Raw genomic sequence first — 22,952 nt, forward strand, 5'->3', positions numbered from 1 at the left:
TCCCCACAAAAACTATGAATTTGTTATGTTCATCTCATATCCACCTACGTGCTTTTAACTTTACCAGAAATTGCATAGGTTTAAACATATGGAGGTATTTTCCAAAAAATGCCATTCAGTTGGTATATACTCTCCTGAGCTAAACTATCACAAGGGATGCCTGAAAAGCTTTATTGAACAAAAAAAATCAGAAAGCTGTTATGCAAGTTTTGGCTGCTTTCCTTTTTGTATTTGCAGCTCCTTTATATTGGCAATCTACTTTTCATAGAGTTATAACATAAGTCCTTGCCATAAATCTGCGCTGTCCACTCTTCTATTCATTTTTTTTCACAATTTTCTATCCTGCTCCTTTGAATTTTCTAATCACCGTGGTTGAAAATGAACATCAATTTGTCCCTATTAATGATTAGAAAATTGAATGTTCTCAAAATGAAAATTTTCTAGCAAAACAATGCTAGTGTATGGCCAGATTTAGCCCTGCTCCCAACCATTTAACAGTTCGGTGCTAGAACTGAAATGGCCAGTTTAGCTTCTTGGCAGTGGACTGCTAAATGGTGGGTTTGAACGTCAATGTTGTGTGTTTTTTTTTTTTTTTTATGTGTATAAAGCCCCTCGGAGCTTTAGTGTACTCGTTAAATATACAAGTTTCTGTTTAGAAGTAACTATGTATTGCCATACAAATTCATTTTATATCAAATGTTTTTCTTTTATCTAAAGGACTTGAAACCCAGCAACCTGGCTGTTAATGAAGATTGTGAGCTGAAGGTTTGTTATTCCTTGCACAATTGTAACTATAAAAGTGTTGGGTGTGGCTCTATCATTGTGCTGTAAATCCCTGTTTAAAGAGCTAGTAATGTTGATGGCTTTTTAATATAAATTCTTTAGTCTGACGACTTTACGTAGAGCTCTACAGCAGATGGTTTGTGACGATAATAAGGTCTGCTCATCCAGTGAACTGGGATATTATATAAAATTTAAGTATGTTCTAATATATATATATGCGCTTGGGTTACCTGCTATTGATCCCTAATAAACCGCTGCATTGACAGTGGTTTTTTTTTTTTGGTACCATAATTGCAAGATTGTATCCTTCTAATCATTTATGCTTATGTCTGCCCATTGTAGGCATTTTTTAACCACCTCCCATCCAACCACTGTATACACTGTCTAGAGCACACAGCAGCAGGATCTGAGACTGCTGTGCCCGCCAGACACAGCGGTTGACCGATTGTTGTTCCTGGCCGTTGTGAGGGGCCCTGGTACCATGTGATCGCTGTGACAATCACAGCAGTCAGTTACAGTAGTGACTAAGGCTGTCATTGTTTACTGCTGTGTGGTCACAGTGGCCCTGCTCCACGTGATAGCTGTGATCAATCAGCAGTAAACAAGATTTAATTAATGATATCTTTGAACAGTCTTGCTTATTACAGTCATCAGCACTGTAATACCCAATCTCCTATAATCACCAAATCATGATCACCTCCCCAGAGCACCACATTGTCACTAGGTTAACACTGCACTGCTCTGGTGACAGTATGTGTAAAAAAATAACTAAAATACTTTGACCGCCCATCAGTCCCAGTGTCCCCTGATGACCCCCTCACCAGTCGCAGTGTCGGAGTACTACTGAGCTGGGGATCTGCTGAACGAGGGTAACAATGAGCTGGGGATCTGCTGGGCCCCTTTAAAACAAATAGAAAATCAACACACACACACTGAGCATGTGCCAAGCTTCATTAAAATTGAAAAAAGCATAATCAAAGCATGGCGGAAGCATCAAAGAAGCATGTTAAAATGGTAGGCACTTTAATGTGTGCTACATCAAAGTGTATTCTCCTACATGTCTAGGTAAAAATAATGTATATATGTTAGTCCCCCTCACACCTGTATATATGTCAGCCCCCTCACACCTGTATAAAGTTGTGCTTATAAGCTTACATACCCTGGGAGAATTTGATTTCTTGCCCGTTTTTTCAGAGAATATGAATGATAATACAAAAACATTTTTATTTCACTCATGGTTAGTGTTTGGCTGAAGCTATTTATTTTCAATCAACTGTGTTTACTCTCTTTTTTTTTTTTTTAAATCATAATTGCAACAGAAACTACCCAAAAGTTTACATTCCCTGGTGATTTTGGCCTGATAACATGCACACAAGTTGACACAAATGGGTTTGAATGGCTATTAAAGGTAACCATCCTCACCTGTGATCTGTTTGCTTGTAATTAGTGTGTGTATAAAAAGTTAATGCTTTTCTGGACTCCTGACGAGACACTTGCATCTTTCATCCAGTGCTGCACTGACGTTTCTAGATTCTGCGTCATGGGGAAAGCAAAAGAATTGTCAAAGGATCTGCGGCAAAAGGTAGTTGAACTGTATAAAACAGGAAAGGGATATAAAAGATATCCAAGGAATTGAGAATGGCAATCAGCAGTGTTCAAACTCTAATCAAGAAGTAGAAAATGAGGGGTTCAGTTGAAACCAAACCACGGTCAGGTAGACCAACTAAAATTTTAGCCACAAATGCCAGGAAAATTGTTCAGGCCATAAAGAAAAACCATCATAGAAAATAATAAAAAAGATGCGGCGCTAAAACATGATTGAAAAAAACACACTAAATGAATATATATATGAACCCAATATGAAGTGGATAAACATAGGGATATATGTAGAAAAATACACTAATATCCAAAAATTATTAAATACCAAATGTGAATAAATATATATATAAGTGAAAACATCCCAAAATTTAAAAGCCAAAAAACAAAATAAAAAGTCCGTGATTGAAAAAAGAAGGTGCCAAAAAAGTGCCAAAAGGAGATAAAGATGCAGATGGAGAAATCTTCTATGTCTCTTCACACCCAAGGTGGAATATCAGATGCGCTTACCAGATCCTGGTGACTGCTATTACGGCAGTCATAAACAGCACAGGGAATTTTGGGTCTCCCCACAACCTCAGCATAAGGTACCAGTGAGCGGCAGATGATTTCTCAGGAATGAAAAACAAGAGGACAATCCATAGTGTAATATGTCTGCACAGTCAATTTATTAAAAAGGAATTGCACTTACAAGAAATCGATGAGTAAACAGCATAAACCGTGATGTCAACGAGAAACGGCGTCTCCGTCTGCTGCCTCCGCTTCCTAAGTTTGTGTAAAAGCCCAACACGAGAACGGACGTGGTGCAGTCGTAGGCTCCTCCCTACGCGTTTCGTCACGATAGAACGTCGTCTGGGGATTGGCCAAAGAAAGAAAAACCCACAAATAACTTCAGGTGACATACAGGACTCTCTGAAAACATGTGGTGTGGCTTTTTCAAGATGTACAATAAGGAGGCACTTGAAGAAAGATGGGCTGCTTGGTCGAGTCGCCAGAAGAAAGCCATTACTACGCAAATGCCGCAAAGTATCCCGCTTACAATACGCCAAACAGCACCGAGACAAGCCTCAAACCTTCTGGCACAAAGTCATTTGGAGTGATGAGATCAAAATTGAGCTTTTTAGCCACAACCATAAACGCTACATTTGGAAAGGAGTCCACAAGGCCTATGATGAAGGGTAAGGAGGTGGATAGCTGATGTTTTGGGGATGTGTGAGCTACAAAGGCACAGGAAATGTGGTCAAAATTGTTGGCAAGATGAATGCAGTATGTTATCAAAAAATACTGGAGGAACATTTGCACTCATCAGCCAGGAAGCTGCGCATGGGGACGTATGTGGACATTCCAACATGACAATGATCCAAAACACAAGGCCAAGTCGACCTGTCATTGGCTACTGCATAATAAAGTGAAGGCTCTGAAGTGGCCATCATGACCTTAATATCATTGAGCCACTCTTTTGTCAAGAGGAATGGGCAGCTTTACCATCTGAGACAATAAAGAGGCCTCATCCACAAATACCACAAAAGACTTTAAGCTGTCATTGATGTTAAAGGGGGCAATACACGGTATTAAGAACTGGGGTATGTAAACTTTTGGGTAGTTCCTGTTGCCATTATGATTTAAAGAGTAAACACAGTTGATTGATAATAAATGGCTTCAGCCAAACACTAACCATGATTGAAAGAAAAGTTAGTGTTATCATTCAAGTTCTCTGAAAAATGGCCAAGAAATCATAAATTCTGCCTGGGTATGTAAACTTATGAGCACAACTGTATATTTATGCATCTATGTATATGTATGCGTTTTGTGTATAAAGTGATCAATCCTGATGTATCGATTGCCTTTCTCATTTCTTGAGGCCCTGAAATGCCACCACAGTACAAATACCCCATGACCCATTTTTAGAAAATAGGCAGTCCAAAGTATATGTGGCTGTTTGACTAACGTTGCATTTGAAAGGATAGTCTACAGATCAACAAAACTAGTTTTTATTTATTTATTTATTTATTAATCTTCTATTGGGCAACCAGGAAATCATATGCTGTCAGGTTATACAGCTACCAACAGAATTCTTAGACACTAGCAAAAAAGAATCTGTATTGCCAGCTCAGGATTCCTTTTTGAGTTCTTGGAGGATGACTGTTTCTTCATCTCTGCTTTGTAAAATCGAATCATTCATTTTTGCCTGCTTTTTCTTTGGTCTTCTAGTTTTTTCTTTAATCACGATTCCTTGCTGCTTCACTGATTGCGCTAGTGTGTGTATGGCAGCTATTTGGATCGACCTTTCCTCAAACTGGCTTTGGAGTGCTGTACCTGGACTCCATTGGGTTGGACAATATGGGGCCAGACTGGAAATGACCTTTGGTTACTTCCACTTGGAGAGACGCTTTCTTGGACCTTGTTCTGACAACAAGTTAGCTGTGGAGCATTTTCCAAGTCCAGTCATGGACAATTGCTGTAGTGCTTGCCCTTTCTATGAAAACTCACTTTGTGAGTATTTTGGTCGCGCTGAGCTTTAAGAGCTACCTGGTTATCGGACTGCTGGGTGTCTTTTTACATTTTCCACTACTTCCACTGCACAGCCAGGAGTTGACGCTAAGGGTTCGAATGCTGACGCCATCCACTGGGTGTTAGTGGTGCGCGCTTGCTCTGCACTCTCGTTCCCACCATTAAGCATCAGGGAAGCATCCTCCTGCTGCTTCTGTCTGCAAGAAAAACTTGTGGAGTAACAATCTTCAGTCTGTGCCTATGGCTCGCCTATTTTGACCTTGCTTCCAGACCCTTGTTGGTTGCCAGTTGCCAGGGTTAGTTCCAGAGGCCTTACCTCCTACTCTGAGTTTGGTATTGCAGTTACATGTCTATGCCTAGGCAAAGAGGGGAAGGTCCTGCTGCAACAGGTGAACCCAGTTTAGACTCATCTAATGGTTCCAGGGAAATGTATTCTGTACCCCCTGTGGGGGCCACAGTCAGACATCTACTTTCTAAAATCCAGCGACTCTATCGTTAATGGGTCTACCTTACCCTTTAGCTCTATCAGTGAGTCCCCTGCCTCGTCAGGCTTCTACTGCACTCACACTAGACTTTGTGGCCAAATGCATCCCGTTTGCTTGCAGATACTGACGGCATCTAAACATGCACTTGCACTCTTCCCTGCAGTTCAAATTTTTGATCTCCCTGTGCCGCTGGAAGAAGCTGGACCTCCGAGACACAGCGACATATACCAACAGTCTCTCCTATGATGAGATTTTGGTTTTTGAAGAACAGTCTCCCGCTATTACCTTAGATGTACAAGTGACCATTTCAGCCTTTGTTGGTTCAATATGTAGGACCCTCATTTTGGAAGATCTTTTAGAGCTCTTTCAGAGCCCTTGCGTTTGCAAAGACTTTTCCCCTGCACCCACTATTCAACGTTTTCTTTTATGCAGTCTGGAAGCACTCTAAAGGGTTCTGAATCTCACCTAAGAGTTTATTGGAACTGTTCTCCTTTAAGTGTGAATTTGTTAAAGGGTTACGAACGGCAACATTTTTTTTACTTTATTTTGGTTAGAGTAAGGGAGGGTTGTAGCCCTTGTCAGGGTTTCCCTTCACTGCCTGCCCCATGGTGAGAGAAAATCCCTCCAAAGTGAGGTAATCCTGGTGTGTCTGCAGAGTAACCAGAACTATTGTCCCCATTGGAAGATTTCCTCTATTTCCGTTCTTATGCCAGCTTTGGGAATTTCTTCTACTTTAATTTTCGATTATATCAGTAAACAGGACAAATAAAAGGGTGAACATCTCTAATGGAGACACAGACAGCAATAAAAGCCTGACAGGGGTTCTAATCACTCTCCACTGTATACAAAAACTAAAAATGTTTTGCCTTTAGCTGCACTATAAACTGATCTATACCCAGGGTATATCAGCTAGTGACCCACCATAGAAGAAAAGCCACTAAGCCAGCAAACGACACTGGTGACTCCTCCAGGACTATATATACTTGCAAGATGCAGCCAGGTCTTGTTCTCAGATTTTAGTGTTGGAAACTGCCAAGCACTTGTAGTCGCTAGGTAGTCTAGTTCCAGCTATAGAGAGTTCTGAGGGTCTGTTTTTCCTACACTGGTCTCCTATTTGCCAGAGAGGAGGAGGGGACTCAAGAAGAGGAGGTTCAGGGGCACTGCATTTCCTTTGCAGGTAAATATGAACCTGTGTTTTTTATTTATTTTTTTTAAACTAAAAACATTTACAATCACTTTAAGAAAAATGGGCTGTTCTGGTAGTAGATGAGCACCTTACAGTTCCCAGGAGGATGTTCCTTAAGAACTCTGTTCGTAAAGGCTTCCTTTACCCTTGCAGGTCCAGTCCTGCAGCTAGCAATTGCCCCCATGTCTTTTTGGCAGACTATTGCTAACTGGACATGACAAATGAATAGAGAACATGATCCTGCCTTTGATGACTCAGTTTCTTTGAACCATTACAGCTGATTCCCTCAGCCTTATTGTTCTGTGCTGACTCTCGAGAATGTACTTTTTTTATCGTACATCATGGGACACAGAGCCTTAAGTCATTTAATGGGTTATAGGCCACCTTCAGGTGATGGACGCTGGTATACCCAATCCAGGAAGTTCACTCCCTATATAACCCCTCCTCCTTCCAGGAGCACATCAGTTTTTTCGCCAGTGTCTAAGGTGTTGGTCACGAGTAAAGATGTGCTCTAAGGAGCTCCAGGAGGGATCCATGCTGGATTTAAATAGCCTCCATAGACCACATCCATCCAAGGTGTCACTGAGGCCAAAGTGGATGGTACCTGGGGCCTCGTATCCGAAGCATGAGGTTTTGTCTGTAACGCCTCTTTGTAGGGCTGGACCCCAGGGCTTAGGTCTTGCTACATCATAGAGCGACACATATATGAGAAGGCTGCACACCCCAATTACAATCTTTGAAAAGAAAAAAGTGGAAAGTTCCCCACGGGGCTTTTTAGCAGCAGCAATAATACTCCTATTTGCTGCTAAAAAGCCCCGTGAGGAACTTTCCACTTTTTTCTTTTCAGGTCTTGCTACACTACCTAAAGCTTTCCTGGTGGGGTGCTTTTACAGGTCCAAGGGTCCTTGAAGGTTTGCTAAACCTAGCCCGCTGTGATGGGTGAAGGTTGTATTGTCTGTTAATTCAGCAAATCCTGCGGCGGGGATAAGGTAAGCGAAGAAACTTAGGATGTAAAAACACCTACCGTATATACTCGAGTATAAGTCGTTCCGAGTATAAGTCGAGGCCCCTAATTTACCACAAAAAACTGGGAAAAACTTATTGACCCGAGTATAAGACGAGGGTGAGCAATGCAGAGGGTCAACAATGCCCATCTGCAGCTGCATGCCTCCCTGTGTCCTGTGCAGCCTACCTGTACCCTGTGCATGTGTCCTGTACATGTGTCCTGTGTCCTGCACATGTGCAGGTGTCCTGCACATGTGCAGGTGTCCTGTGTACATGTGTGTGCATGTGCAGCCTACCTGTGGCGATCTCCATCCTCCCCTGTGGCGATCTCCATCCTCAGACAGCGGCCGGCGTGTGATGATAGTGTTCGGCGGCCATTCCACAGTTCAAAAGCCGTGCCGCCTCCTCGTCTGTGATAGGCTGACTGCTGACTGCCTATCACGGACATTCTCTCATTCTCATACCACGGACGAGGATGAGAGAATGTCCGTGATAGGCTGTACACTGACAGCTGTTCAGCCTATCACAGACGAGCAGGAGGCACGGCTTTTGAAAGCTGGAATAGCCGCCGAACACTATCATCACACACCGGCCGCCGTCTGCCTGCATGACACGCTGATCATGCAGACAGATGGCGGTGACTCGAGTATAAGTCGAAGGGGACACTTTCAGCCCAAAAAAAAGGGCTGAAAAATTCGACTTATACTCGAGTATATACGGTATGTATTCTTCTTTAAGGGAAAAAATTTTGTCATGCCTCAATTGGGGGGGAGTCTATGCACATACCTTAATCTGTTATCTTCACTGTAAAGCTCAGTCAGTCTCTGTGTGGCTGCAGCAGCGTGTGCAGGGGGATTTTTCTCAGGTAAAAGAAATCTGCCTCCCTCACCCCCCTGTTGGGTCTGTAGACCCGAAAACCGCCGCGCACGAGCGCGAGAGCATTTTTAAAAAGAAACAAACGGCGGGTTTATGGGGGGGGAGGGGCCAAGAACCAGCGCCACTCAACGTCCATGAGAACGCACGGCAGGCAATGTTGATAAAAACACAGCTGTGACAGTCTCTCTTCGGCTGACGAGGAGGAAGCAAGCAGTCTGCACACAGGGACACAGGAGCTGTGGGGCACGTGAGGGTTGCAACCTGGCATTTCCTGATACAGGAAGGACACTTTTTTTTCCCAGCACTAGGCTGAACTTTATAGCGACTTTACTGTCATGACTATATTCAGCAATTAAGTGCAATTTTATAGTGCCTCTGTTTTTGTACTTAAGACTATGCCTGCCAAAAAAGGTACTAAAGGTTTCACCCCCAGGCGCTAGGATCTCGAGTCGCATTTTGACGCTATCATCCTCACCTGAATTACCAATTATGGCAAGCCAGGGTGAGCCATTGGAACAAATTGATGGTGCAACTGCTTCTCACATCTTGGCCCCTATATACGTGACTGAAGATGTCCTTTCCTCCACCCTGCAGGGTCTGGAAGGAAGATTAGCTGCTTTAATCGCATCCTCCATTCAAATGGATAGGAAGCGTGCTAGATTCCCCTCCCCCACTTCAGACCCTTTGCAAGGGGAACAGTGGGCTCAGGATGAGGTGTTGCCCTCAGTCGATCAAAAACAAACCGATGATTCCTCTGTGGAGGAAACAACGGTAGAGGAACCCTTTTCAGCCTCACAATTTGAGAAATTGCTGATACAATCTTTTACGGAGATGGTTCGTTCCACTTTCATGCTACCCTTAATGGAGTCTCCTGAAAGCTCGGTTTCTTCCTTGGGTTCCTTAAAACCTTCTCAGCCTTTGCATGCGTTTCCTGTCCATGCATTACTAGAACAACTTATTTTTGCTGAATGTGATCACCCGGATAAGCATTTTCTCCCTCCTACGAGATTTTCAGTTCTCTATCCCCTAGAGGAGAAATTCACCAAAAAAGGTAAAGTACCAGCAGTTGACGCTGCGATTTCCAGTGTGAATAAAAGCCTAACTTTTCCTGTAGACAATGCGCAAATGCTTAAGGATCCAACAGATAAAAAGTTGGAGTCCCTGTTAAAATCTACTTTTTCCTTGGCAGGTGCCGTTACTCAGCCTGCAGTCGCTGCAATAGGCATCTGTCAATCCTTAAAGGTCCAATTTAGACAGGCCGTTAAAAAGGTTCCTGCACAACAAGCCCGGGAATTGGCTGAACTACCAGAAGCATTATGCTTTGCCATAGATGCCATTAAAGATTCTATTCACCAGGCGTGTCCCGCCTTACACTTATGCTTGAACATATGTGTAGAATCCTGTGGTTAAAAGATTGGTCAGCCGAAGCACCATGTAAAAACCTCCTAACTGGGTTCCCTTTTCATGGGGAGAAGATTTGGACAAATATATCCAAACAATTTCTAGTGGGGAAAGTACTCTTTTGCCAGTCAAAAGAAAGTATAAATGCCCTTCATTTAAACAGGCTCTTTCCCTTGCACCAGAGGCATCTGCCTCTAGGCAGTGGCGAAAGCCTCCGCCGTCAGACTCTAGAGGAAAACCTCAGAGTCAAACTCAGGCTCAAAAGAAGTCCTGGGGCCGGAAACCTGCAAAGCAGAATCCTAAAGCCTCATTATGAAGAGGCAAACCCCCTCACCAAGGTGGAGGGAAGACTTCTGCAATTTTCAGAAGTCTGGCAAGAGGAAATTCAGGACAGATGGGTCATCTCCACGGTAACGCTGGGGTAAAAGCTGGAATTTCGGGACTTCCTACCGTCTAGTTTCCTGAGGTCAAGCGTTCCCAAAGATCCAGAGAAAAGACAATCTCTGTTTCAGGCACTAGTCTGCTTAATATCTCAAGGGGTGATCATACAGATCCCCACAAAAGAGCAAGTTTCCTGGTTTTATTCAAATTCTTTTTATGGTACCAAAACCAAAAATACTGATGGCAGACCCGTTCTAGACCTAAAAAAAATCAAAATCAGTTCCTGAAGATCCACTTCTTTCGCATGGAGATGATCAGGTCAGTAGTTTTTATCCTTCTAGGAGGAGAACTTCTGGCATCTATCGACATCAGGGATGCATATCTGCATGTTCCTATGTTTCCCGCTCACCAAAAGTTTCTGCGGTTCGAGTAAGAACAGCAGTATTTCCAGTTTGTAGTCCTGCCCTTAGGGCTCGCCACAGCACCCTGGGTGTAAACAAGTGCTGGCCCCACCTCTAGCCAGGTTAAGGGCACAGGACATAACAGTCTTAGCGTACCTAGACGATCTATTGCTAATAGACCAGTCGGCTCGTTTGGAGCAAAGTGTAAGCATTACAACCAGTTACCAGGAAAGTTTGGGTTGGATTCTCAACCTAGAGAAATCTTCCTTAATAATTCCTTAATAATGCTGGTGTACTTGGGTCTGATCATAGACACAGCCCAGGAAAAGGTGTTCTTGCCTCAGGCAAAGATCAACTCTATAAGAGAGCTGGTGCGGATGGTCAGGTCAAAGGCGATCCCTCCATTCGCCTTTGCATGAGGTTGCTAGGAACCATGGTGGCTTCATTTGAAGCAGTTACCTATGCCCAGTTCCATTCAAGATGGTTGCAAAACAGTATCCTGTCTGCTTGGAACAAAACAATTCAAACTTTAAACTTGCCAATGCGGTTGTCCCCAAGGGTGTCCCAAAGCCTCATTTGGTGGTTACTAACTCAGAATCTGCTGAAAGGAAAATCCTTCAGACCAGTTATCTGTAAAGTGATAAAGACAGATGCCAGCCTTTCAGGCTGGGGAGCAGTACTAGAAAAGACAGCCGTCCAGGGACAGTGGTCAAGAACCAAAATGAGCATTGCCCATCAATATCCTAGAGATTTGGGCAGTGGGTCTGGCTCTAAAGGCCTGGACTTTCTGGTTACGGGATTGTCCTGTCAGGATCCAATGCGACAATGCCACAACTGTGGCCTATATCAATCAGCAAGGGAGCACCAAGAGTCTCTCAGCGCAGAGAGAGAGGTGAACCATATTCTAACTTGGGCAGAAAGGAATGTTCCGTGCCTATCGGCAGTCTTCATTCCGGGAGTAGAGAATTGGCAGGCGGACTACTTGAGTCGCCAGCAGTTATTCCCAGGGGAATGGTCTTTTCTCCCCGACATGTTTCGGGCTGTTTGCCAAAGATGGGGGACTGCGGACGTAGATCTTCTAGCGTCCAGATTCAACATGAAGTTAGTCAACTTTGTGGCCAGAACAAGGGATCCACTTGCATGCGGGACGGATGCGTTGGTGACCCCGTGGGATTAGCTCTCACTGATCTATGCATTCCCTCCCTATTTAGTTGCTGCCTCAACTTCCTTGCAGGATCAAGCTGGAAAGAAAGCTGGTAATTCTGGTGGCACCAGCATGGCCCAGAAGGTCATGGTATGCAGAAATCGTAAAGATGGCAGTGGAGAGCCCATGGTCCCTCCCACTACGGCCAGATCTGCTCTCACAGGGACCGATATTCCATCCTACCTTACGGGCTCTAAATGTAATGGCTTGGCTATTGAAACTCACATTCTGAAGAAACGTGGGCTTTCCAGGTCAGTTCTCTCTACCCTAATTAATGCAAGGAAGCCAGCTTCCAGAACTATATATTATAGGGTCTGGAGGGCTTATGTTTCCTGATGTGAATCCAAGGGTTGGCACCCTCTGAGATATATCATAGGTAGAAATGAAATTGGCCTTGAGTACTATTAAAGCCCAAGTCTCAGCTTTATCCGTCTTATTTCAAAGACCACTTGCTACACATTCTTTAGTCCGGGGTTTTATGCAGGGGGTGATGCGGCTTAATCCGCCAGTCAAACCTCCCTTGAACCCTTGGGACTTGAACTTAGTTTTGTCTGTGTTACAAAAACAGCCATTTGAACCAATACAACATCTTCCCCTAGTCCTTCTGACAAGGAAGTTGGTATTTTTGGTTGCTATATCCTCAGCAAGGAGGGTTTCTGAATTGGCTGCTCTTTCTTGTAAAAAAACATATTTGATTTTTCATGAGGACAGAGTGCTGTTACGCCCTCATCCAGACTTTTTGCCAAAAGTGGTTTTGGCAACTGCTCAGATTTGTAAGACTGATGCTCTATTTATTCTGCCAGAGGGTCCTATGAAAGGACAGGCAGCGTCGAAATCCACTGTCGCTAAGTGGATTCGGCAAGTTATAATTCAAACTTATAATTTAAGGGGTAAGGTTCCCCCTTTTCAAGTTAAGGCGCACTCTACCAGGGCGGTTAGTGCTTCTTGGGCAGTGCGTCATCAGGCCTCCATGGCTCAGATCTGTAAGGCCACAACTTGGTCTTCAGTGAATACATAAGGTGGATGTAAGGATGTGTGAGGACATCACCTTCGGGCGCAGTGTGCTGCAGGCAGCAGTATAGGTCCTCAAGTCTGGGGATACCCTCCAGGTTGTGTCTCCCTCCCCTCAAGTAGCATTGCTATGGGATGTCCCATTAAGTAATTACTTAAGGCTCTGTGTCCCATGATGTGCGATAAAGAAAATAGGATTTTTATAACAGCTTACCTGTAAAATCCTTTTCTTGGAGTACATCATGGGACACAGAGGTCCTTCCCCTCTTTTTTGGAATTTAAGTATATTACTTTGCTACAAAAATTGATGTGCTCCTGGAAGGAGGAGGGGTTATATAGGGAGTGAACTTCCTGGATTGGGTATACCAGTGTCCATCACCTGAAGGTGGCCCATAACCCATTAAGTAATTACTTAAGGCTCTGTGTCCCATGGGGTACTCCAAGAAAAGGATTTTACAGGTAAGCTGTTATAAAAATCCTATTTTTCAAATTCTCTAGAATTTCATCTCATATACACAGGATTTTGGCTTTTACAGGCTGTCTGCTGCCTTTATATGCCTTATACACGTCTCTTGACAATGCTTGGTAGTTCATCAAAAAAGTAATTGGGGAAAAGTACTCCACAAGAAAAATTGGATCTGACACACCCTCCTCAGTCTAGTAGGAACTAGAGGGGGTGTTAGTGGTCAACTTCAAAGCTTGTCTTATGTGCATCTGTCATTTTGTAGTTTTTTTTTTTTTTCTACATTAGAGAGTGAAATGAGGATTTGAGCATCTCTCATTGGCTGATTTATGATTAAAGGTTATTGTGTTAATTAGATTCTTGATTTTGGGTTGGCGCGTCACACGGATGAAGAGATGACTGGGTATGTGGCAACAAGGTGGTACCGGGCTCCAGAAATCATGTTAAACTGGATGCATTATAACCAGACAGGTAAAGCATATTCTTTTTATTTTCTTAAATAGGATTTTTGCTTTTCTGTTTCTGCTTAAAATGATGATAAAATAAGTTAAAATTGTTTGCTTGAAATGTATAATGCCTGCTGCATTGCCAGTTGTTAAAGTAATACTTTAAAGTCCTTGTGCTATTTTTAAAGAAAAAAAAAAAACATGTTATACTTACCTGCTCTTTGTAATGGTTTTGCACAGAGTAGCCCTGATCCTCCTCTTCTTGGGTCCCTCTTCGGTGCTCCTGGCCACTCCCTCTTGTTGAGTGCCCCCACAGCAAGCAGCTTGCTATGGGGTCACCTCACCTGAGCCGAGCCACAACTTCGTGTCCATTCAGACACGGAGCCATGATTCGGCCCCTCCCTCTCCTGATTGGCTTCCGCTGTTGTCAAAGTCAGTTAGCCAGTAGCATCACTACTGTGTCTCAGCCAATCAGGAGGGAGAGTCCCGGACTGCTAAGGCACTTGTGCACATCACTGGATAGAAATGAGGCTCAGGTAACTTGAGGGGGGCTTCTACACACAGAAGGTTTTTTTATCTTAACGCTTAGAATGTCTTTACAACCACTTTAACTTTAAAACCTTTTGTGATGGATAATTTTCTAGAGTCGCAGCACTTATTTTCCTTACCTATACTCCATTTTGGTTGCAGGGTTTTCTGCTTCCTCTCCTGCAGTTCAGTCAGTGTATGAATCTTTCTTGCTTTCCCTTTCAATTTTCTATTGGCTGGCACAGAACAGTTTAGTCAATGGTAGAGTACAGAAATACATTGTAGATTTATGATTAAGACAACTATCTAGTTGTAGTGATTTTGTTTCATTTTTAAGTTTTCATAATGTCTTTCAGTGGATATCTGGTCCGTTGGATGTATAATGGCCGAACTCTTAACGGGTCGAACCCTGTTTCCAGGCACAGACCGTATCCTTTCATTCATGTTAAAAAAAAAAAAAAAAAAAAGTTGTATTTAGGACAAATGTCTGCATTTCAGAAATATTTAGCCTTTTATTATACAGCAGTCTGAAATAAAGGATCTGACTGATTATTCACAGAAACTCCATTAACCTATGCTGATTTTTGGCATTACATAACAATCGTGGGTCATTTTAAAAATATCGTAATATTAAAGCTGTCATCTCAACCCTAAGGCTCGGTTCACACTGGTGCAATGCGGGGAAACCTTGTGATTCAGTGCCGGTTCCCGCATCGCGCCTGAATCGCACAGTGGTTCACACAGATCTGCGAACCGCTGGGGGTGTTAATGTAGAGTTAATGACATTCCCAGATCGGTTCGCAGTGCGAACTGTGAAATTGTGCAGGAATCAAGTCGCATAGGTATGAACACACATGTAATCAGTTTCCAGTGCGGACGAAAAAAGGTCCTGCACTGTTTTGGTGTGAATGCGATGCGATTTCAGCCATACAATTTGTATGGCTGAATTTGCATCGCACAGACATCGCATGTGATTTGCACAGCAATGCGGTGCGAATCACATGCAATGTCTGGCATCGCACTAGTGTGAACCGGCGCTAAAATAGAAAGTTTCATTTTGTGCAAATACAAAACCCCTTCGTTTTCAAAAAGTGGGTTTTCAGATTACATGCTTTTTTTTTTTTTTTTTTTTTTTTTTTTTTTATATACTTAGTGTTACTAAACCCAGGACCCTGCATTCACTATATCTGGTCTCCCACAGTGCACAGAACATGGAAATGCAATTATTTCAGTTAATATAAATTGCTAAATACCTTTTCTCATCAGCAGTATATAGCAGTCTTATGACTTCTATCGGTGTCCAGCCGAGCACTGGTTAAAGCTTGTAGGAGGAGTTTTTCATTCTCCTGACCTATTGCATGACCCTTGACCCTCTCTGGGCAGTGCTGATTGGCCCTATGTTGATCACATGCACCCCCCCCCCCAAAAAAAAAAAAAACTCTCTAGCATGTGCAGGGGGTCTTCAAGGCTCTGTACTATGAGCAGATGGATTGGGGACAGTAAAAGAAGGAGGGTCAGAAGACAGGATCAAACAGCCTTTTTACATAATGCAGAGGATGAACCCCTTGGGTTCCACAGTGAGTATAACAAGCATGCTTTACTGCATATACAGACTGATTTTACTGTTCTGAGTTTATTAACGCTTTAACTGGCAAATACTGAACAGAGTGTAAAATCCTCTTTAAAAAAAATCCTTTTATAAGGTTATACTGTGCAAAGACAATTCTGACGTTTACAGCTAGGTCTTGTACAGCACTTTAAAAATTTGTCAGCTGTGTTTATATTTTTGTATCTGAACTTTTAATACAGGTGATCAGGTACTGAAAATGTAGTGTTTTGGTAGATAAAAGATGCTGCAGATTGAGGATTAATTTATTGTTGTAACTGCTGTCAGTCTTCAGGTCCAAAAGGACATTATGAAGAAATTAGTCATGAACATTGTCTGTAAAAAGTTGATCAGTACAGGAGTTTCTCAGTTTCAGCAGCTTGTCAAAGATTTTGGGAACAATTTTGATCAGAAAAAAAGAAATTCATAATTGCTTGCACTCGCCTACCCCACAAAAGCAAATAGTGTTCTGCATCTCAAGTTCTTAATAGGTAAGGGAAAAATTGTCTACATATTCATGTTATTAGTATACATAAGTCTTTTCTGTGTATTTGTGATGCTATTGATTCGTCCAGTCATATTGATTGAGTTGTATTGATTTACCAATTCTCAGATGATTCCTTTTTTTTTTTTTTTTTTTAATTTGTGTGCGTTTGACTCTTTTTATCTGTGGTTGGTGCATGAGCGTTGAGTATTCCTTGTATTATGTGTTGTTGCTATTCCTGCTTTGGTGTAAACCATCCCGTTTTCATTTTCCATCTTCAGTAATGTGTCTGTGTAACCCTTTCCAAACCCTTTTTGTCTTTCTAAAGTAGTCCTGTATGAAGGGGACAGCTCATCCCTACCGTTGTCTGGTTTGTGGCAATTGCGTCACTTGTCACACATTTTCCTTCATAGCCCACCTGTAGATATTGATCAGTTGAAGCTCATTTTGAGGCTGGTTGGAACCCCTGAGCCCGAGCTACTGCAGAAAATCTCCTCGGAGGCTGTGAGTCTTATGTTTGTGTCCACAGAGATTAAAATGTGTCCCAGATATTTCTAAGCATTCTCTGCACCCTGAGCTTCCATGGTGAACACTGATATTATAAGAGTTCCTGATCATTGATATGAATAGCTCTTGCACGATTACATAATTATTCCTCTGTATGATTTCTTATCACTTCTATAAATTAGAACCTTGTGCAGAAATCAAGGTGACACATAAGTGTCTATATATTATCCTTGGCCTAACACTAAAACAAACATCCTAATCATTTTTTTCTAAAGTGTGTTTAAATAATGAGCACCCCTCCTAATGAAATTACTAAAATTAATACAGATTTGCATGCCCACCATCCCTTTTCCCCCTTCATCCTTACCATTTTCACACTAAAGCTTAAAGGGTAATAATCATAAAACTCTACATTTGTGAAGCCAGAATTCTGTAACGGTAATAACCATGTCATTAAGGATGCAAGAAATTAAGGAATTTATTTTTTTTACATCTGTAACAGTCTTTTCTGCCTTCTTATTTCTTAGTGTTTGGACTGGGTTATAAATTTAAAAAAAGGGGTGGGGGGGACACATATATGAAAAATTCAATTGCACATTCTGCCTAGAAAATAGAGCACAAGTGCATGACTAAAATGAGATTCCAGAATGTGTATTTTTCCCATCAGTACATTGATGTTGTTTTTTACATCCTTTGTATCGGTTACTTTAGATTTTGGGGTTTCAAAATAATTTGGAATGACAAATACCACTTTGCACCTGACCTATAAAGCATTGCTGAAATGGAGAAATAGCTGTCTTCATACAGCAGTTGCAATACTGAAATAGGAAATAAAGAAAAGCAGGGAATGGTTGTCCTGTTCTTTTTCATGTGTTTCCTGCCTGGCATGAAGGCAGGCTCTTGGTCGTAGCCTTCATTGTTTATTTAATAGAAGAAATGCCTTTAAGAAAATGAGAAAAAAAACTGTACAGACAATCCCTTTTTTAAACATTTGGGTCTAGGCTTCAAAAAACAACACGGAAATGGCAATATAGCAAAGGGGGGGAAAGTGGTTTAAAACTTCACATGAACTTGGTTTCATGATCACACCCTTTAAGCATTTTGCTGTGTTCCTGATCTGCATGTCTGTGCCTTTTTATTGTGTGGTTAGTATAAAGAGTGTGGATGCTAATACTTTGTTAAGCATGAATATTTTTTTTAAAAAAAAGCATGGTTATTGAATTTGTGAGCAGAATTATTAAACTATTTGGAAGTATTTGTATTTGCATGTGGATTTGCACATTTTAAATTGAGGTGGTGGGTTTTTTTTTTTTTTTTTAATGATGTGTGAATTTTGGTTACCCATAATTCTAAGAGTTAGGTGTTTAAGATATAAACTGGATAATTACATTTGTTTTCATAGCACAGCGTTTTCCAAGAACATAAAGAATATGCTGTGCTGAATCTGTTATATAGGGCATTGTGTGATATTGCCCTAAGGTGATATTTCCAGTTGCTGACAGCGCAGTATGTTCTGCTTATAAAGCCCTTGACGAGGCCCCTAAGATATTAATCAGCTGCAGCAAATCATGCGTCTGACTGGAACACCTCCCTTGTATCTCATTAACAGGATGCCCAGCCATGAGGTGAGGTGCCTATATTTGCTACATAATGTATAGCTAAAAACAAGCTGCATATAAAGCCTGGGCTGTGAGCTAAAATAGAATACTTCAAGGGGAAGGTAGGACAAAGCTATACGATTGGTGAGCTCAAATACCCTGACTGCAAGTTCTGAAGTCAAGTGGAATCAAGGAGTTGAGCGCTTATCCAAGCATATGTGTGATCCACTGCAACCAAGCACAAATTGGCTTTTATTCTCTAGTGAGAAGACTAGTCTAATCTGGTTTTGGTTTGAATGAAGGGCCGGTTCCCACTGGTGCGATGTCTGACATCAGATGTGATTCTCAATGCAGTGCAAATCACATGCGATCTCTGTGTTATGCGATTTCAGCCATACAGATAGTATGGCTGAATTTGCATCGCATTCAGATCAAACTCCCACAGCACCCTTTTTTTTTTTTTTTTTGGTCTACAGCAAAATTGGATCGCATGGGTCTTCACACCCATGCAATCTGATTCCTGCCCGAATTTGCAGTTCACACGATGATATTGACTTTCAATTGACACTCCCAGCAGTTCGCATAGGGCAGTGTGAACTTCGTAAGACATGCGATGTGGGAACCTGCAGTTGATTCGTAGGGTTCCCGCATCACTGCAGTGTGAACTAAACTTAATGCACTGTATTTTTGCTAAATTCAGAAACTTAATTATGTGCAATCTGCCCTAAATATGCTGTGTTTAGTCTTAGAATGCAGTTCCATTCTAACCATGGGATTGCTTCTTTCCAGTATCTTATAGTGTAGAAATAATATCCCTCACTGGTTAATATTCAAAACTCTCCCTAAAAATAACTCAAGATTTTACTTGACTGGAGTGGCTTTTACACCCATTTAGGTACTCCATCCTGGCATTAAAATAGTTTTTTGCTGCCAGCTTTCTAGTAAAGCAGCTCGTTTTCTTCTATTTGCTCTGAAATATGGCAGCTGAGAACAGTCTGTGCTCAGTTGGTTTAAGTAGGGTTCTAAGGTGACATTAGATTCTAATGTTGCTCTTGTTAGCCACCTTGTGATAGCAATGAAGTTAAAAAAAAAATGTAAGTTGGAATAAAGAAGAACCTATAAAAAGTTAGCTCTGGGTGCGCTTGTGTATGAAAACACATTAGAGATCACTGTGCCGGAGTGACAGCAATATTTCTAGGACCAATATTCACTGTTGACTCTTAAATGGTGAGCTAAAACTATAGATTTGATAAAAAATTATTGGTTAATAGCACAATTTTTGTGTGTCATTTAACAAATGAGCATTTTTTACGTGTGCAAAAACTCAGAGAAAAAAAACGTTGTCAGAGAGAGGCTTACATTGTGAGCTGGTTTCCACACTTAAATGCTTGCTGTCACTTTCTGTAGTTGACATGACTTGTCATAGAACTGCAGAATACTGATTTAGAGGCAAAAGTAGCCATGAATGCGAATTTAATGAGCAACTTGCATTTTCCATGAAGTGTCTGTTTTCTTATTTCAGATGCAGTCTTTTTTTAACTGATCATCTTTATCATTTTTTTTTTCTGCCAATGTTAGGCACGAAACTATATTGTGTCACTGCCATACATGCCGAAAATGAATTTTGAAGATGTCTTCCTAGGAGCCAACCCCCAAGGTTTTTAAAACCATTTATTACTCAGTTTTTACATACATTATTCTTACCTACTTAGTTTTTTTTTGCTGGTTAAATATTGTGTTACTTTTTCTATAGTGTTGTTAAAATTTGCATCTCCAACTAATGGCTTGATAGCAAATACTAATGCACAGTAATAGTAGTGCTCTGTAGTGAGCAGAGGATGTTATGGACATGCAGCTCATTTCAGCAATTACAAGAACATAGCTTGATGTATTTTAAGCTAATTGAAATGTTTTACAGCATGGAATTGCCTCTGCTTACCGTAGAATTGGTTGCTGCACGTGCCCAAGCACTAGGCATCAAACTGCATCTCTGAGGATGCAACAATTGTAATTCACACACTTCTACAAAACTGCTCAGCCAGGCAGATTAAACAGCTACTTGAGTCAACTTTTATTACTGTCTTAATGACTTCCCTGCCAGTTGGGCGGAGGGGATAATGCAAGTTATGCAATGCTACTTTGCTAAACAAGAAAATGTCTACCTGACCGCAGTGTTGCAGACATGCAAATATTACAAGACAGATTTGTAATACTACTCAACCGGTCTACAGGCAAAGCCGTAAAACATTATGCATTTCAAACATTTATGAAGTTCTGATTTAGCAACTATTCTTTAAGCATTGTAACCTCCTCACATTCAAAAAACAAAGTAAATATTTGCCAGCACACCATGGATCGACATAAAGTAGCGTCCAAACAGATTATTGCATGATCACAACGCAAGGAGAGTTCAACGTTTTGGAGTCACACAGGACCCCTTCGTCAGGCATGTGATCAGAAGGTGTCCTGCGTGACTCCGAAACATTGCACTCTCCTTGTGTTGTGATCATGCAATAAATCTGTTTGGATGCTACTTTGTGTCGATCCATGGTGTGCTGGCAAATATCTACTTTGTGATGAACCAGTGTCTAGGTGGTTGTTGCTGCAGTAGCCAAAATTTGAGAGCTTCTCCAGGAATATATGCGATGGGAATATGAAGTACTCCTCACATTCAAAGACGTGTGTGTGTGTGGTTTTTTTTTTTGTTTGTTTTTTTTGTTTTGTTTTTTCTTTTTGAAACCTCAGTTTTGAGCTTTGGAGCAGGATTGTAAACACAGAAGTTGATTCAGAATCCAGGCTTTAGAAATGGATTCCAGCTGTTACTACTGACAGTTGATGGTTCCTGTACAAGTGTTAGATACACTGCAGCTGTGGAATTCAACCACCTTTTGAAAATGGCTCTGTCCTGTGCCATTTTAAAAACAATGGCTGGAGAAACAGTGGTTAAAGTGGAACTAAACCCTCCTGTCCTTTTCAGCCAAGGAAGCTGCCATCTTAGTCTCTGATCTGCAACTACCTTGATGCTGCACTTGTGATCAATTATGACACCAGCCATATGATGGTTTGACTGTTTGCTTGAGAGCACATACAAATGTGTCAGCATTCCTGGCATGTCGTAATCTAATTTGTTTTTTGAAACTTAAATTTGGAAAAGATCTGTGTCAAAACAATTAGTAGAGCCATATATATAGGCAGCAGAACTTTTCTTTACTTATAAAGGGAAGCTTAATCTGTAAAGTGAAGCTTGATCCTACATATCAATCCTTATGGGCAGTAAGGCCACCTATTACAATAACCACTTGTTACCACATCTGTATACCTGCTATGAACCAAGAAGAAGTTTTTGCATTTAATCTGTGGGTCTAATGAATTGACAATAACTTTTGCTACATATGATGGCCAAGTAATACAGGTCTTTCTTTTGTAATTCTTTTTTTTTTTTTAATTACTATGTAAAAAAAAAAAAAAAAAAATCACCTTTTTTCCAGTTTGAGCGGGGCCGTCCCTGTTTCCAGGAGGAGGAGGACTGTCATTGGCCACTGCTAAAGCCAATTGCAGTTCTGCTAGCCCTGTCCACCATCTGGAGGAAGGTGACTCCCTGGGTTTGCCACTACCAATCTCAGAAAGAAGGGATTTTACTGTGATTGAGAAAACCACAATCAGGTGACAGTTTGTGGAATTACTGTTGAGCTTCTGGGAACTTTTTTGAAATTATTCCTGAACCTTTGCATCACTACTGAACCCCTGCACTCTGTGTCCCTTTAAGCCACAGCCAGTATTCAGCAGAATGAAAATCACACCCAACTTTTGCGCCACACTTTTCTCCGCTGCGGGCGCCCAACTTATGATCCTGCACACGGGCCCACTGCTTTCAGAAAGTACCCCTGACCTGAGCTCATCATTGCGCATCCATTCCAGATGCTTGTATGTGACATCACATACAAGCACGTGGGCTGGATGCGAGAGGTGGATCAGCAGGATGAGTGTGCCAGGACAGGCCGATGTACAGGGGGGGTACAGTGAAGGGGCAGAGGAGAAAGGAGGTACGTTGGTGGGACAGATGAGCAGGGGGAACAGAGGTGGGACAGATGTGAAAGAAGGTACAGTGGTGGGGCAGATGAGAAAGGGGGTCACAGTGGTGGAGCAGATAAGTTCAGTGTTAGGACAGGTGAGAAGATGGTTCAGTGGTGAGACAGAAGAGCATGGGTACAGCGGTAGGGCAGATGTGCAGGGAGGTACAGTGGTGGGGCAGATGAGAAAGGGGGTCACAGTGGTGGAGCAGATAAGTTCTGTGTTAGGACAGGTGAGAAGATGATTCGGTGGTGAGACAGAAGAGCATGGGGTACGGCGGTAGGGCACATGTGCAGGGAGGTACAGTGGTGGGGCAGATGAGAAAGGGGGAACATTGGTGGGGCCGGTGAGCAAGGGGTTAGTGGTGGGGCAGACGTACAGGGGGTTACAGTGGTGGGACAGATGAGAA

General features: G+C 42.0%; 1 protein-coding gene across 2 annotated transcripts in view; it reads left to right on the plus strand.

The window, feature by feature from the left end:
* Positions 1-22,952, plus strand: part of LOC141128672 (mitogen-activated protein kinase 14) — a gene marked incomplete in the record, with an annotated part of 96,083 nt that overhangs the window by 52,012 nt on the left and 21,119 nt on the right. The window contains 5 exon segments of one of the 2 annotated variants that reach the window (XM_073616101.1): positions 718-765; positions 13,660-13,774; positions 14,634-14,705; positions 16,792-16,871; positions 20,051-20,129. In XM_073616101.1, coding sequence (XP_073472202.1) covers positions 718-765; positions 13,660-13,774; positions 14,634-14,705; positions 16,792-16,871; positions 20,051-20,129 — 394 coding nt within the window. 2 annotated transcript variants of the gene reach the window in all.

Source organism: Aquarana catesbeiana, linkage group LG02 (assembly GCF_042186555.1).
Source record: "Aquarana catesbeiana isolate 2022-GZ linkage group LG02, ASM4218655v1, whole genome shotgun sequence".
Taxonomy (NCBI): Eukaryota; Metazoa; Chordata; class Amphibia; order Anura; family Ranidae; genus Aquarana; species Aquarana catesbeiana.